At 41.5% G+C, this 17,176-nt stretch overlaps 1 protein-coding gene across 1 annotated transcript in view; it reads left to right on the forward strand.

Annotated features, from left to right (window-relative positions):
* URB2 (URB2 ribosome biogenesis homolog) overlaps positions 1–8,222 on the forward strand; it is a 38,638-nt gene extending 30,416 nt beyond the window's left edge. The window contains exons 9-10 of the mRNA XM_053605779.1: positions 2,605–2,744; positions 6,317–8,222. Coding sequence (XP_053461754.1) covers positions 2,605–2,744; positions 6,317–6,514 — 338 coding nt within the window. The 3' untranslated portion in view covers positions 6,515–8,222. The remainder of the gene's footprint in view (positions 1–2,604; positions 2,745–6,316) is intronic.
* The last annotated feature ends 8,954 nt before the right edge of the window (positions 8,223–17,176 follow it).

The raw sequence follows: 17,176 nt of genomic DNA on the forward strand, positions 1-17,176 counted from the left end.
TGGGGGCCACACAACACGAGGAACTGTATTAAAGGGTCGCGGCATTAGGAAGGTTGAGAACCACTGGCCTTAAGGAGTTTGCAGTTCAGTGAGAGCTTGGAAGCAGTGGGAAGTTGTAGAGCTCTCTCATTGCATAAAGGCAGTGAGTTCTTGTGTCTTGCCTTTCCAGCCCAGTCTCAGCAAAATTGTGCTTGCTTACCTTTGAAACAAAGTGCCACATGGCAATAGCGAGTATTATGTGTGCAGTTCATTCTTCATCTTTGAAGTTTGTTGATTCTGCTGAACTCCTAATTTTGAGGAGATGTTCTCGTTTAAAAAAACTGTAGCCAGGCACAGTGGCTCACTGTGTAATCCCAGCACTCTGGGAGGCTGACACAGGAGGATCACTTGATCTTAGGAGTTCAAGACCAGCCTGAGTAAGCACGAGACCCTATTACTAAAAATAGAAAAACTAGCTAAGTGTGGTGGTGGGTGCCTGTAGTCCCAGCTATACAAGAGGCTGAAGCAGGAGGATTGTTTGAACCCATGAATTTGAGGTTCCTGTGAGCTAAGATGATGCCATTTGCATTCTACTTGGGGCAATAGAGTGAGATAATATCTCAAAAAAATAAAAAAATTACACATAAAATGAGAATTTCTATTTTTTAATTTTTTTTTTTTTCTTTGAGACAGAGTCTAACTCAGTTACCCAGGTTAGAGTGCTATAGTATCATCGTTCTCAGCACCCTCAAACTTTTGGACTCAAACGATCCTCCTGCCTCAGTCTCCTGAATAGCTGGGACTACAGGCACCCACCACAACCACTGACTCACTCTGAATTCCTGAGCTTAAGCAATCCTCTTGCCATCATGCCCAGCTTATTTTCTTTTTATTGGTGTCCTAATGCCCCCTTTTTATTGACCATATATTCTGTGGCAGAAATAATAAGTGCCAAGTATTCATGTTGTAAATACATTACAGTAGTTTTACTTTCATCACGATCATGTATGTGTTAAGCAGTCTGAAAAAGAGAAGGAATAGTCTATGTTAGAGGTTAAAGCATCTCACCAAAGATTATTGCCTATTGAAATGCCCCATGAATATTAACGATATTCATAAATTTCATAAAATTACATTGATCTAGCAAAATTGCATCCATACAAGATCTTTGGACACTTATTCTGTGTCTTTATAAAAGGTACTGTGCATTCTAAAAATCTACTTTAGATATATACAATGTCAGTATAACAACTTGAATCTGTTTCAAGTATACAACATAGTGAGTTTTGACAGTTGTGTGTATATGAAGCCAACAACACAATCAAAATACGGAGGATGCCAAAAAAAAGTGCACACATTGTAAAAGATTCTGCCCATGGAAGTGGAGTTGATGCCATCACTGGTCAAGTGTACCTGAACATGCTGTGTATGTCCATTTTACCTGTAGTTCGTACACTTCTGGGGGATGATCAGTTTTACTTTCATCACGATCTCTTAACATGTGCATATATTTTTTGCTGCCTTCTGTATAGAGCATTTCCAACATCCCCAAAGCTTTCTCTTACTACTATTCAGTCCTTCCCTCATTCTGGCTCTAGCTCTAGGCACCCAGCCATCTGCTTTTTGTCACTGTGGATTCATGTATATTTTCTAGAATTTTATAAAAGTGGGCTCACCATTATGCTATATGAAAGAAAGCTGGGAGCATACTCTGGTGTGTGCTGGGACTTCCCCATGGCTCTAAGTCAAGCTGTGGAGACACATTAGGCAATTTGAATTCTTGGGAGGAATTTGCCAAAAGGGCATGGATGGTCTTGGCACCATATGGTAGGAAGAACTAAGAATCAGAAGTAAACCTGGGGAGATGGGAGATCTGCTGGTGACAGTAGCATCTTATATCTATCTGCCTCTAAAAGGCAAATACACAATTTTTGAAACTTAAAAAGACAGAGGCAGGCCAGGCACGGTGGGTCACATGAGCTTAGGTGTTCAAGACTGGTTTAGGCAAGAGTGAGCTCTGTCTCTGCTAAAATTTGGGAGGCTGAGGCAGGAGGATCCTTTCAGCCCAAGACTTTGAGGTTGCTGTGAGCTGTATGGTGAGGTCACATCACTCTAACCCAGGCAACAGAGTAGGACTCTTTTTTTTTTTTGAGACAGCATCTTACTATGTCACCCTTAGCAGAGTGCCATGGTGTCACAACTCACAGCAACCTCAAACTCTTGGGCTTAAGTGATTTTCTTGCCTCAGCCTCCCATGTAGCTGGGACTACAGGCACCCGCCACAACTCTTGGCTAATTTTTTTTGTTGCAGTTGTCATTGTTGATTTTAGCCAGCCCCCGCCGGGTTTGAATCCACCAGCCTCGGTGTGTGTGGCCGGCGCCCAGATTGTGTTTTTAAAAAATAAACGCAAATATATAATTAGGGTACCTTTTAAATCATATGATACCAATAAATGATTTTTTCCTTTAAGATAATTTTCCAAATTTTTTTGTTTTATGTCTGTCTTATATAAATCCACCTCCCTTTTATATATAATAGCAATCCTAGATTTCATCCTAAAAATTGTGAAGTTTGAATGCACTGTTTTTGAACTAATGCATTGGGATATGCTTTGCTGTGTGTAGGAAGCACAGATGGCCTGCCTGTAGTCTTGGAGTGTGCACGCCTGGTGGAAAGGATGTACAGTCACGTCGCTGCACGCGCTGAAGACTTCACTGTCTTCTCCCCATTTATGGTGGCCCAGTATGTGTCGGAGGTGCAGAAGGTAAATCAGGTTACCTGTCTCTCACAGAAGGCTTTGGACTTTATGCAGAGTTCCTCAACTAAAATGGCAAGTGATACTTGGGTCTGGCAGCAGTGTGTGTGGTGGTCTGTGGGTGGCGAGTGTCCAGCACCTGCAGGTTCATGGTGAGCACTGGCTGCAGGGATGCACACAGGTTGTGTGCATGGAAGGTGCTCAGTACTTGTTCTCCGTTGCTCTAGCACAACCCTGGGCCTGTTTTGGTTAGGCTCTTGAGTAATAGAATAGCGAGATGAAATGAAATGATCCAGGAACAGGAGTGCTCGTGGGACCAGGCTTCATGGAGACCTGAAAGTGTGGTGCTGGGCTTCAGGATTCTGGAGTCCCCTTCATTAGCAGGACTTGATGGATCTGTGCTCCTGGGGTCTGCCGTTCACGTGACTCAGTTGCTTCCAGCTGGCAAGGTAGAGATGCAGGTAGATTTGTTCAGATAGATTAAGGAAAAATACTTTTGTCCAAATTAATCTGACTCTTTGACTTAATGTTCTGGATGATTCATTATTTAATGGTTATCTTACTTTCAAATGTCAATGTGCTAATTTCAAAATTCCCTAAGCTGTGTAGCCTATGGTGAGTTCACTCCATGACTTTATAAATCTAGGCTATATAAATCTTATTTCATTTAAATTGACTGTCATAGGCTTAAGAAAGGTGTAGTTTATCTGTGTATCTGTCCACTTGTGTGTGTACAGATCTATATTTACCTTGTTTTCTGCCTGTATAAAACTTTTATAAATCTTATGAGAACAATGATAAAATCACTGGTAAGCTTGTTAATGGTGGACCTGTCAGCATTTCTCCAGGGAGGCAGGCTGAATGGGGCTCCTCAGAAAACCCAGAGCTGCACCAGCTTCCACCCCTCCTCCTATCTCCAGTGACTTGTAGACCCCGCTGGCCCTACTCACTCAGTGGATGAAGCTGCCTACCTGTGGGTAAGGGAGAGGGGGCAGCCTGGCCAAATGGGTCGGGCCCGGGTCTTCACCTGATGAGGGCCTCAGAGCATGAGAAAACCCCTTCAGATCATTCTTTGACTAAGATGTGGGTCTGTAATTTGTTTCCTTATATTATTTAGCATTTTTATAGTCTTGATTTTTTTTCCAATCACTTGTTTCATTAATAAGTTTTTTGTTTTTTTTTTTTTTAATGAGACAGACCCTCAAGCTGTTGCCCTGGGTAGAGTGCCGTGGCATCACAGCTCACAGCAATCTCCAACTCCTGGGCTCAAGCTATTCTCCTGCCTCTGCCTCCCAAGTAGCTGGGACTACAGGCGCCTGCCACAAGCCCGGCTATTTTTTGGTTGCAGCCGTCGTCATTTGGCAGGCCCAGCCGTCATCATTTGGCAGGCCCAGGCTGGATTTGAACCCACCAGTTCAGGTGTATGTGGCTGGCACCTTAGCTGCTTGAGCCATAGGCGCCAAGCCCATTAAAATGAGTTTTTGATGAAAGAAAAGCTGGCATTATTTTCTGTTTTACTTGGGAATAAAATGAGGCACTGGAGTGTCACTTTGCTAAGGGAAGCAGTAATTTGAACCTTTAATTACTAATTATTATTCTGAGATTTACATTATGAAAAGTCTCTGGTTTCCTGGCTTCATTATTTGTGTCTAATGTATGTTTATCAGTTATAGTTTTATTTGGGAATCATCTAAGGGTATAACATCCCCAGAATCCATTGGCAACAGTCTCTGGTTTCATCTTTCATTTTTTTAAGTTTACTAATGAAGAAAACATTCTATATGCATTAGAGTTTCTAACTGAGGAAGCCGTAGCTCTTTCCGGACTAGCCTGTGTAACTAAATGCTAGGCAGCAAGTATAGCTAAATAGGTCTCCTCTGCATTCCACTCACATTTCTGCAGAGTGGGGTATTGGTGGTAGAACCTGTTGGTCGTCAAGGCAGATGCCCTTCAGGACAGGGTCAAGATTAGAGATGATTCTACAGGCCTGCTTGTCTTACTTCCTACCAGCAGTTGTATCTGCCCTTCGACTTACAATGGGGCTACATCCTGATAAACCCAGTGAGTCAAAAATATTTGATTATTTGGCAGCACAGGATCTGAACCTTTGGAAGTAGAATTATTTCTTTGGTAAGCATTGATTAAATGAAGGAGCAGGCACTCCACTACAAAGCCCCCACCTTCACCCCCACTGCTCCACTCTCGATTTTTAAGACCAACGGTGACTTACGAGGTTTTGTTTGTTCATTTTGTTTGGTCTTTCCTTTCCATTGCCTTGCTGTGAAATTACAGACAAACCATTTTACCTTTGGTTCTTATGTGTTCCTATCATCTATAAGGTGGTTAAATTTAACATGGTCACCTGTCAAAAATTTTTGAACTGTTACATGAAAAGGACCATAACATTGATAACAGCATCATCTTAGTGACAGACACAAATGGCCTCTTCAGGAACATACATCCCAATGGATGCCATCATGCACCAGAGTCCTCCTAGCTGATAAAATATGTCCTCACTGGAAACTGTTTGCAGAGAGGCCCTGACTCTTCCATGCCAGCAGAGTGGTAAAATCCTAGGCCTGTTGGCCAGTACCTTACCACTGCTTTATTTTTTTCTACTTTTTTTTATTGTGGTAATATACTGTAGTATAAGATTAAACTTTACCGTCTTATACCCTTTTCAGTGTGCACTTTAGTGGTATTAAATACATTTCATGATGTTATGCAACCATCACTGTCATCTGTCCCCAGAATTCTTTATTATTGCTGCTTTCTGATTTCGGCTACTGAGGTTCAACTGAAACTTGAACAGTTGTGGTAAATCCTGGCATCTTTGATTAAATGTTAGTCTGAGTCTCTGCTCTGGAAGTTTGGTGGAGCACGAGGTATGGCCAGGTGGGAGCTGTCTGCCACCCGGCTGCTAGATCCAAACATCAGGGAAGAAGGCAGGAGGACCAATTCAGCCATTCCTGGGCAGTTAGGAGTTGAGGGCATATTGTGTCCCTGCTGACAGAAATGAAACGGTATCTGTTAGTGATAGTCATAAATCCCTTCTGTGCTTGGGTGATGTGATGTTAGTGGAGTACCTAATGAGGTCTATGGGTGATCAATTTGATAGTGTCAGAACCCTCCTGTCATGTTCTGGGTGAGATGGGGTTACAGTCTTATAGTTGTCCTATACAGTCTTATAGCACAGCTCCAAGGTGACCAGCTGTGTGGAGGAGTCTGACACAGTGGTCAGGTGGCTGCTGCTGTAGGATTTTGAATTTTAAGAGCCCAGTGTTTTCATTGCCCCTGGTACACATGCAGGCGACATGCTACACATGGCAAGGCCACCCTGCCGTTCTGGGGGGTTTTATTCCATGTTTGTTTGCTTGACTTAGCTTCTATTTCCCAAGAATATGAACTTTAAAAATATATGTATTCAATTATTTGAGTTAGGTACAAAATTACATTTTAAAAGTGGATGTCTGTTTATTATCAGCTTGGCAGTGGAAGTTGACATTACTTCCCAGGATGATGTTGGCAGATGTGGATCTCTGCTCCGGTGTGATCTCACAGGGGTGTGCCTTTCTTCCCAGGTGACCTTGTATCCAGCTGTGAAAAGCCTGCTGCAGGAGGGCATCTACCTCATCCTGGACCTCTGTATTGAGCTGGATGTCCAGTTCCTACGGGCCTCACTCCAGCCAGGAGCAAGAGATGTATTTAAGGAGCTGTACAATGATTATCTCAAGTACCACAAGGCTAAACATGAAGGAGAGAGAAGATACACCGTCTAAGGCCATCACTGACATTTTACAGGGGCCTTGCCGAACAAGTTGGAGAATGAGACTTCAGATAATGGGATTTGCAGTGTGATCCATATGCAAATCCTTTGGGGCTTATGTATTATATTATATTTTGATGCAATTTACATAATGTTTTTCTTACTGAATAGTTTTTACTCTATATTTTTATGCATTAAGTGTTGCAGTAGAATCCTGAAATTAGACCCTGGCATAATGAGATGGATCCAGTAGAAAAATTGCTGACTGTATTGTGACCTTTCTATACGTGGTTCTTGTCTTGATTCAAGACACTTGTTTGGTGTCCCCTCTCCCCGCTAGGAATTTTGCAGAACTTAGTTTTTTACTTAAGGTACATGAGTATATAATTAAGCTCTATTTAACATTCTTGCCTTTTAATTTTTTTAAGTAACATGGGAAGCATTCTCAAAAGTATCACTTTTTCTGCCTGCCTTGTGAGTGTGCCCTCTGATCAAGCTGAGGGAAGTCAGTGCCCAGTGCCTGAGGTGTCTGGGCAGGGCAGAGCACGGGCACCCGTCAGGTAGTGGATGCTCTGTTAGCAATGATTCTGGCTCCTGCCTGGTCTCTGCTTCAGCTCTGTGACATTTCTTCTGGAATTTTTTTCTATTCAATTTAGGAAATAATTTTACTTGTTTTTTCCTACTACCTAAGCAATATATTTTTATTGTAGCAACTGCAGAAATAAACATAAAAAACTTTTAAAAAATTCACTCTAAGTCTGAGCTACCCAAATGATCTCTGTTGTCACATTGGAGCATCTTATCTCATCCCCTGTACTGTGCATAATATGTATGTAGATATGTATATAAATATATGGTGGCCACAATGAATCAAATTTTTTTTTTAAATTTAGGGTTGCCTAACCTTTTCCCTGTGTGGTATTTCAGTAACACTATTGGGTCAATCAATGAGACATGGCCACTTTTAGAGGCTATGTGGTAGTTCATTGAGTAGACAGCTGTTTTATTTATTTTTATTTGAGTCCTCCATAATCAGACACTAGGATCTTTCCAAATTTCCTTTGATGGATGGTGCCTGAAGTTGAATTACTTCCATAAGAAGAAGTCCCATGAGTTGTACTGCTTATGAGAAAACCATGCCAATTTTAAAGGATTTACATAAATATGACCAAATTTCCTGCTAGAGAGTATACTAATTTATTTTCCCACTAGTGAATCAACTTTAGCATTTATTTTAATATTATTTTTATTTTTTAATGCTTCCTCAATAGGAGAAAGGTGGTATGTTGTTTTGAATTTCTTTTTTTATTATTATTAAATCATAGCTGTGTATATTAATGCAATCATGGGGTACCATACACTGGTTTGACACATTTTCATCACACTGGTTAACATAGCCTTCCTGGCATTTTCTTAGTTATTGTGTTAAGACATTTATATTCTACATTTACTGAGTTTCACATATACCCTTGTAAGATGCACCGCAGGTGTAATCCCACCAATCACCTTCCCTCCGCCCATCTTCCCCCCTCCCTCCCATCCCTCCCCCCTTCCCCTTATTCTTAGGTTATAACTGGGTTATAGCTTTCATGTGAAAGCCATAAATTAGTTTCATAGTAGGGCTGAGTACATTGGATACTTTTTCTTCCATTCTTGAGATACTTTACTAAGAAGAATATGTTCCAGCTCCATCCATGTAAACATGAAAGAGGTAAAGTCTTTATCTTTCTTTTTTTTTTTCACTAATTAGTAGGTTTTTTTTTTTATATTTACTATTTTCTTTCTTTTTTTTATTATTAAATCATAGCTGTGTACATTAATGCGATCATGGGGCACCATACACTGGTTTTATAGACCGTTTGACATATTTTCATCACTCCGGTTAACATAGCCTTCCTGGCATTTTCTTAGTTATTGTGTTAAGACATTTACATTCTACGTTTACTAAGTTTCACATATACCCTTGTAAGATGCACCGCAGGTGTAATCCCACCAATGACCTTCCCTCTGCCCCCCTCCCTCCTCTCCCTTTTCCCCTTCCCCCTATTCTTAGGCTATAACTGGGTTATAGTTTTCATGTGAAAGCCATAAATTAGTTTCATAGTAGGGCTGAGTACATTGGATACTTTTTCTTCCATTCTTGAGATACTTTACTAAGAAGAATATGTTCCAGCTCCATCCATGTAAACATGAAAGAGGTAAAGTCTCCATCTTCCTTTAAGGCTGCATAATATTTCATGGTGTACATATACCAAAATTTATTAATCCATTCGTGGATCGATGGGCACTTGGGCTTTTTCCATGACTTAGCAGTTACGACTTGGGCTGCAATAAACATTTTGGTACACATGTCTTTGTTATAATGTGATCTTTGATCTTCTGAGTATATACCTAGTAGAGGAATTATAGGATTGAATGGCAGATCCATTTTTAGATCTTTAAGTGTTCTCCAAACATCTTTCCAAAAGGAATGTATTAATTTGCATTCCCACCATCAGACCAGTGGACATTTTTAATCCTTTTGCCACTGTGGAAATTGGGTTTTGATCAAAAATTTCTGAGTGAGTTTACTTTGTTGTAGAGCATTGTGCTGGTAATTGTGGAGGGTGAGTCTTAGAATATCCTAAAGAGCTGATTTAGTTATGGCAAATTTCTTCATCATGTGAATTTCATTATAGTATTTGACTTCTCCATCATAAATGAAACTCAGTTTACAGGATCCTGGTCTGTAAGTTGTTTTGTTTTAGGAGATTGAAGGTCAATGTCCATCCTCTTCTGCCTTGAAAAGTTTCAGCAGAGAGATTTGCTGTCATTCTAATATTTTTCCCCTTGTAGGTTATGATTTTCTTATGACTGGCTGCTTGCAGGATTTTCTCCTTCATAGTAACTTTGGTGAAATTAATTAACAATGTGTCTAGGGGATGCTTTATTTGGATCGAGTTGTGCTGGGGTTCTGAAACTGCTATCTGAATTTCAGTATCTCTTGCCATGTTTGAGAAGTTTTCCTCAATTATCTCTTGGAGTAGAGCATCTGTGCCTTTTGGCCATCTTCTTCTCCTTCAGGCATTCATTCCTATGTGGTGAATGTTTGCTCTTTTGGAGTGGTCCCACAACTGTCTCAAGGAATGACCTGTTTCTGCTCTCTATTTCTCTTCATCTTTGAGCATTTGGGAACATTCAAAAGCTTTGTCTTTAATGTCAGAGATACTTTCTTCTGTCTGCTCCATTCTGTTACTGAGGTATTCTACTGTATTTCTCAGGTCTTTGATTCTTGCCTTAATTTTGTCAAAATCTTTGGTGATCTTGTCTTGGAATTCATTGAATTCTTGAGACAACTTTTTAATTACTCCTTGAACTTCTACTTCCACCTTTGCTTCTATTCTGTTAATCTTATTTGCCATCCAAATTCTGAACTCAATTTCTGACATCTCAGCCATTTGTTTATGAATGGAATCTTCTACTGCATCTCCTTGTCATACCTTGGGGGAGTCGATCTACTCTGATTATTCATGTTGCTAGAGTTTTTCTGCTGATTTCACCCTATGGTTATTTTTCACCCTTTGGCTAGAGAAGCTGGGTAAGGTGAAACTGAATTGAGGGCTCCTGGAGTTTTAATTTACCCGTCTTTTACCAAAGAGCTGAGACTGGTGATGGTGGCTTTTCCCCTATAGCTTTACAAAGGTCCTGTTCAGTACTATAGCCTGAGACTCTGGGGAATCGCTTGGTGTGATGGGGCTAGGTGGCTCTGTCTTGTATTCAGGTAGACACTGTCCAATCCTAGTGAATCAGTGACTTTAGATTGATATCTCAGCTGTGGAGAAATAAAAGCAACTAAGACACCCCGCCCCTGGCCCCACTCCCCGCAACAACTGGAAGAGGAGAATCAAACCCTCCCACTACAACACAAGCAGGGTACAACCTTGGAGGGTCCCTGGGTGATCAGCCCAGATCAAGAGTTCCAAACTAGTTGTTTCCATCAGCACAAATGCAGGTCAAGTGGGAGAGTTGAAAAGGTTGCTAGCAACTAGACAGCTCATGTGTGACTCGCTCTGATGCTCATGGAGTCAGAAAGCCCTCCCAGCAAAAGAATTAGTCCATGGGGGCTGGTGCCTCCTTTCCCACCATGCACCTCCATCACACCCAGTCACCGGTAACCCCACAGGGCTGCAGTCCAGCTCTCTCTAATACTCAAGTACACCAGGGATTTGCACCTGAGTCAAAGGGGAGTCAATGCCTCCACAACTGGGCGTCTCACTGTGTGACCTGCAGGTGGGATGAGTTCAAGCCTGACTCCCTCCTGTGTTCATTGGAAACTGGGGAGTGTTCCACCTGTGTCTGTACCTAGCCATGGGTTACTGTCGCAGCGTGTGGTTCTCTCACTCAGAGACCACCCCTCTGCCCTGGCCACACTCCGCTTCTGGGACCCCTGTGAGGTGAGGTCAGGCTTCCTCCATGTTCCACAGAACTGGGGAGGTGTCTTTCCAAAATTTGACCCCAGTGGGAATGTGCCAGGGAGGGTCTGTGGAGTTGCCAGCTCAATCAGGGGTGGCACTGCTGCTCTTGGGCCGCTGTGTTGAAAGAGTGGGGGTGGGGGCAGTGCCACTGCTGCTGCACTGGTCAGAGGAGCCGCAGCTGCTGGTGGGCAGTGCTGCCGTCTTGGTCCCCCAGTCGGTGGTGTGTGTCCCAAGCTACACACTTGCACTTTCACAGCACGGGGGCACGTTTTTCTCCCCTTGCGATTCCCTGCTTCTACCAGAGTTACAGTTTCAGTGCAGTTGCCCCACAGCCCATGAGATGCCCCTCCCTAGCAAAAATCTGTCAGACACTGGATTCTGCAGTGGGTAGGCTTCCAGACCGCCAGGAGTGGAGAAAGGGTGGATTGAGAGTTCAGGAAGGTAGGGAAAATATTTGTTCAACTTTTATTCTAGGCAAGAGACTGCCTGGGCTTGCAGTGGGATCTCTCTGGAGAAGGAGTCCTGGCCTTCAGCCACTCTCTCCCATGTGGTGATACAAGAGGTCTTCTGTTCACTACTCGCTTGTAGAGATAACATGGCAACCACTCTCTTGGAGCGGGGGTAGGGGAAGGATTCTCATCCTCTTTGTGGTGGGTTTTGTACCTGAAATTTTCTTCTTTGGAGTCCCAGCTTGCCTCAGCAGGGATGACATGAACCCATCAATCCTCTCTCTCAGCTCAGCTCCCGATCTTCAGCTTTATTGGAATGGTTCTGGCTATTATTTTTCCCTCTGGACAGGAGCTTCTGCTGACAGCTGGCTCCAGCCAGCCATCATGCCTCTTCCTGCACAAACCAGGCACTTTCACGAGCAGAGCCATTGCTGCTGGGGCTGCTTATCTTCTCACCTGCCCAGATTTTATTCTTGACCAGTGATTTTCAACCAGTGTGCTGTGAAAAATTTTAAAGATCATTAATTAAATTATTCTCAAAAAGAGTTCAAAGCACAGTAAAAATATGCTTTTTACTCTTTTTTTTTTTGATCAACATAATTTAAGTGTACTGTGGAAGTGTATAGGTTCAGATGTGCCATGAGATAAAAAAGGTTGAAAAACAATTTTTCTTGGCACAGTTGCTATTGTCTTGGGTTTCTTACGCCTGTTCAGACGTGGATGTGGCCCTAGGTTCTTTCCCTTTCTTTCCTGTCGGCTCCCCTCAGCTCCTTCCCTCCTTTCTGCGAGGTGGTCCTAGCATGCCTCCGTGCCAGGCCTGCCTCTGTCAATATGGGATCCTTTGGTGAACAATATATGTAGCTTATGAGATGTATGACAGCCCTTGTATTTTTACTTTTAAACTTATGAAATTATATACATATGTATTCATTCATACTTTGATTTCACCAACATTATTAACTTTTTCTAATTGTGAGACTCTGGATAAGTTACTTAGTTTCCTGAGTTTCATTTTCTTGTCCTTGACATGGAGGTAATAATGTTTTACTCCAGGGTAGTCCTATACCTTAAACAAGACAAATTTTGGCAGGCTCTGTCTGCTGCAGGGTGTCCCCCCTGACAATCCTTTCCCTTTCCCAAGGAACATGGTGAAGTGGCTGTGCCCAGGAGCTCGTGGCCTATTATGCCCAGTCCCAGGTATGCAGGGTCCCTCCAGGGGCTCTCCCCCCCATCCCGCTGTGTGGTGGTAAGAGTATGCACTCCGGAATTATGCTATCCCAGCACTACTTAGTATTTGCAGCTTCTATGCCTCATTTTCCTTCTAGCACATACCTCACAGAATTGCTGGAAGAATTAAGTTGGTTAGAATATGAAGAGAAATTAGAACAGTGTGTGGCACATAGTAAGGATTCAATAAATAGTAGCTGTCATCATCCTCATCATAATTCATCACCAGTGGGAGGAGTGAGTTGAAATCCAGCGTTGCTTAAGAGCCAGTCATATTTGAAATTACTTGTGACGGCCTCTTCCTTGTGGGTAGTTGGAGAAAACCATCAGTTGCTGGAAACATTAGACTGAGCCAGTGTGAAGGTTTGTTCCTGGAAGAGCACAGTGAATTGGGCCTGTAAGTAGGTGGGCGCCCTGTGCTGTAGTCACGGCAGGTGGCCTTGCTGTCCAGGGCCCTAAGTTAGGGTGCCAGTCTCTGGGTTTACATCCCATTACTACTGGTCTTTAGAATAAAAATTGAACTATGAACACCTAGAAACCTCACTTTTCTGAATTACAAATCTTTTTTTTTTTTCATTCTGAGGAGGCACTGTAATTTTGTGATTCAGAACATGGATTCCAATCCAAGCCAGACATACTTAATTTGAATCTCACCTTCCATTGATAAAGCTATCTGTGTGACTTTGTGCACACTTCACTTCTCTGTGGCTTGGTTTTGTTGTCAGGAAAAATGGGATAATAATTGTAAGTGCTTGTATGGTTGTCTCAAGGATTTAATGAATAAGTATCCTTTAGTAAAGTCCCAGGAAAAGAATAAGTGCTTTTATTATTATTTTTTAAGTGTTGTCCCAAACTCTTTATGGTGAAAAATATCAAAATTATAGAGGTTGAAAAAAATAGTACTGCAAACACCCATATGCTCCGACCTAGATTAAAAAATTATTACTATTTGATATATTTGCTTTATTTCTCTCTATGTATGTAGGTGTGTGTGTGTGTGTGTGTATACGTACAAAAAATATAAAACTTTTGCCAGTGTAGCGTGAAGAGAAGCTGCTGACTATATTTAATTCCTCAAATCATCATCCTGCTCCTAGTGATAAGGACGTTCTCCTTATTGCTACAGTAAGGATGTTACTACATAGCCACAATGCCTATCTCACATATCAGAAAAATCAAAGGAATTTAAAAACCCTTTATTTTTCTTTTTTCTTTTTTTGAGACAGAGTCTCACTATGTCTCCCTTGGTAGAGTGCTGTGGTGTCAGCTCACAGCAACCTTCAACTCTCAGGCTTAAGCCTGATTCTCTTGCCTCAGCCTTCCAAGTAGCTGGGACTACGGGCGCATTCCACAATGCCCTGCTATTTGTTGTTGTTGGTGGTGGTGTCATAGTTGTCATTGTTGTTTAGCAGGCCCAGGCCGGGTTTGAACCAGTCATCCCTAGTGTACGTGGCTAATGCCCTAACCACTGAGCCTGGGTGCTGAGCCAAAACAACAACAACAACAAAAAATCCTTTAATGTTCATTGTATATTCAAAAATTTTCAATTGTCTCAAGAAAAATATTTGCATAGTGCCAGAGAATAACCCTAAGGATTACCTACTGAGTACAAAAAGGGAGGAGGTACATTTACATACAGAGATCTGGCCTTGTTAACTAAATGTACGACTGCAAAGTAGCAGTCTGCTGTAGTGCAGTATGTAGCACACACCACCACAAAAGAAGCATCTGTGCCAAAAATTCTGCTTCTAATCTAATCTAACCTCTAGACCTTCACTGTTCAATACTGTAGCTGCTGGCCATATGAGCTATTAAACATTAAAATGTGGCTGGTCCAGACTCAGATGTACTGTAAGTATAAATTATGTACAATGTTTTGAAGATTCACTTCGAAGAAATAATATAAAATATCTCATTAATATTTTTAAAATATTGGTTAGGTATTGAAATTATAGTATTTAGTGAGTTCAAAAGCATGTTCACATAATTATAATTATCTTCACCTATCTTAATTTTTAAAAATGTGGCTCCTAGAAAAATTTAAACAATATCTGTGGCCATATCACATTTGTATTGGATGGTGCTGCTTGAAATCTCATTTTCAGAAAGTTAGAGGATGAAGGAACAAGACAAGTGGTATCACAAGGAAATTATCAGATAAAACTAGAATTGGGACATTTTATAAAACTTTTCAAAAAGCCAAAGTCATGAAAGAAAGAAAAAGGTAAAAGGATTATTTGAGATTAAGACTATAGAGATAAACCCAGCAATATTTGAATCTGGATAAGGTCCTAAAACAAAAGCAACCAACCTTCTTCTTACACATCATCACTAAATAAAAAGTACAAGAAACATTCTGAGAAGCTAATGTTAGGTAGCTAGTGCGATATGAGTAGGGATGATGATGGATGTGGGTAGGCTATTTTGGATTGGTCTGGGTTAGGCTGACCTGGGCTGTTATGGGAATTAAGACCTTGCAGGTGGGTCGTTTTCAAAACTCTATTTTAAGAACAGAGTTAATAAAGACCCTAGAGGACTTCCAAGAAGTAGCTGATATTCCTCAAAGTTGTGTATAAAACCCCAAACCGCACTTTTCCACAGTGCCTGCAGTCACACTGACAGGGCCCAGCTTGCTGTACACGTTATTAATAAATACTTTCTTTTTACTAAAACCTTACTTGCTTTCTTCAACTGTTTTGGAGACTATCTTGAGTCATCATGCTGCTCTAACACAGCTGTTATAAAGATAAGCAAGAACTAGTTGGTGAAAGGCGTGTTATACACTTTGGTGAGGACATTTCAAGTAGTTTAAGAGGAGTTTGTTATTGGATATGATTATGCAGGTTTTGACTGGAAAGTGGGATGCTTGTGTTTACGATGTCATTTTTGGAGTGTTTCTAGGGAAGAATGGCCCAGGAGAAGGACTTTTTTTATTTGAGAGATGGGTTTCTTGCTATGATGCCCAGGTTGGCTTCAAACTCAAGAGGACATTTATGTAGAGAGATCACAGAGTTTTGAGATGGGGTTTGGTGGGTTGTGTCTATGTACACTGAGGTTGCTCTCAAAAGTCAGAAGTTGTCACAGAATCAGTGATAATAAAATACATAATGAAATTTAAGGAAAACCTTGAACTCCTTTACTATTATCATCTTTGTGTCTTTGCCATTGGGTCATTACACTTGAGTTGCCATCCCTAGCCATAGACAATAATAAATGTTTTGGCACAAAAAAGAAAGGCTTTTTGGGTTCCTAATGTGGACATGATCCTTCTGGAATCAAAATACCTACCACTGGGCCTGGAAGCCGGAGGCTGGGGGTGCTATACCTGTCTCTCTGCAGAATTTGCAGGTGTTTCATTTTTATTTGCTGCTGCTTTGAAATAGCTCACTTTCTCAGAGCGTTGAAATAGTTTCTGCTCTATTTCATTTTAGAAACATCTGAAAGCCAACGGATAGAGACGAGTTTCATGCCAGCTCTGTGCTTTTCTCTATTCAAATTACACATTAATTGAGAATAGCTGTGTTTTTAATTTCCAGAGAACATGAAATGAGCATTTAAGGAAATTGATAGGCAGTGTGCTTTGTACCTTGTATCATATTTGCAATGTATTTCTGATTTGGTGGTGGTGATTTTATTTCCAAGGTCTCATGTTGGAATGAGATCTGTTCCTTTTTTTCCTCCCTTGGTAAATGAATCTCAATTCAGAGATGTTAATTCAGAAATACTGAAATAGACCTAGTTTTTAGTGCTAAGGAAAAGGCATTTGGGAATTCCATGCTTATTTGCCCTGTGGGTTTCTGTGATTCTTGGTGACTTTAGTTAGCTCTTCTTGTCCCAAAGAGATGGACAGACACACTCTGCCCTCATACTTTGGCTTCTGGTTGGAAATCATCCTGGTGAAGTGTGTGCTTTCATGCTGTGAGGCTGCACAGCATCAGAGAAGCCTGCTGTTCTGAGACATGCCCACAGTAGAAGCCGGCTGTCTGCACAGGCTGGGTTCACAGCGAGGCAGGCCTCTCCTGCAGAGCCCCTGCACAGGGGGAACTTGATTCAGCTCAGCAGTTTCAGAAACTTTGCTATATCGGTAAACCAGTATTGGCTGGATTTGAGCACTCACTGACAATATCACAATTATCAACTGAAAAGGTCTACCCCAGATAAGATTCACTTATAGTGACTATCTTATTTGCACTCTTAACTAAAGCGCCATAGTTCCACCCAGTTTCAGGAGCCTTGGGGTGCTGGATTCACCGGCTGGGGTTTGCCTGGAGAGGCTGATGTTGTGTAAAAGGAGCTGCATCATCCTAAAGAGTGTTTCACGTAGGCCTTGCCCCCAAGGCTGCATCCATTTTCCCAGACATGCTACCTGTGGCTCTGCTCCTCCTTCAAAATCATGTCAAAGTGAAACACAATGACAGAGATATGAATTTCAAATTGAAAAAACACTTCACAAACTTTTATATTTTAACTTTTGTTGATTCCATATTACCTAGAAAACACCTTACAAATTATCCCAACACACCTGTGACCAAGTCTGCACATTGT

Source organism: Nycticebus coucang, chromosome 10 (genome assembly GCF_027406575.1).
Source record: "Nycticebus coucang isolate mNycCou1 chromosome 10, mNycCou1.pri, whole genome shotgun sequence".
NCBI lineage: Eukaryota > Metazoa > Chordata > Mammalia > Primates > Lorisidae > Nycticebus > Nycticebus coucang.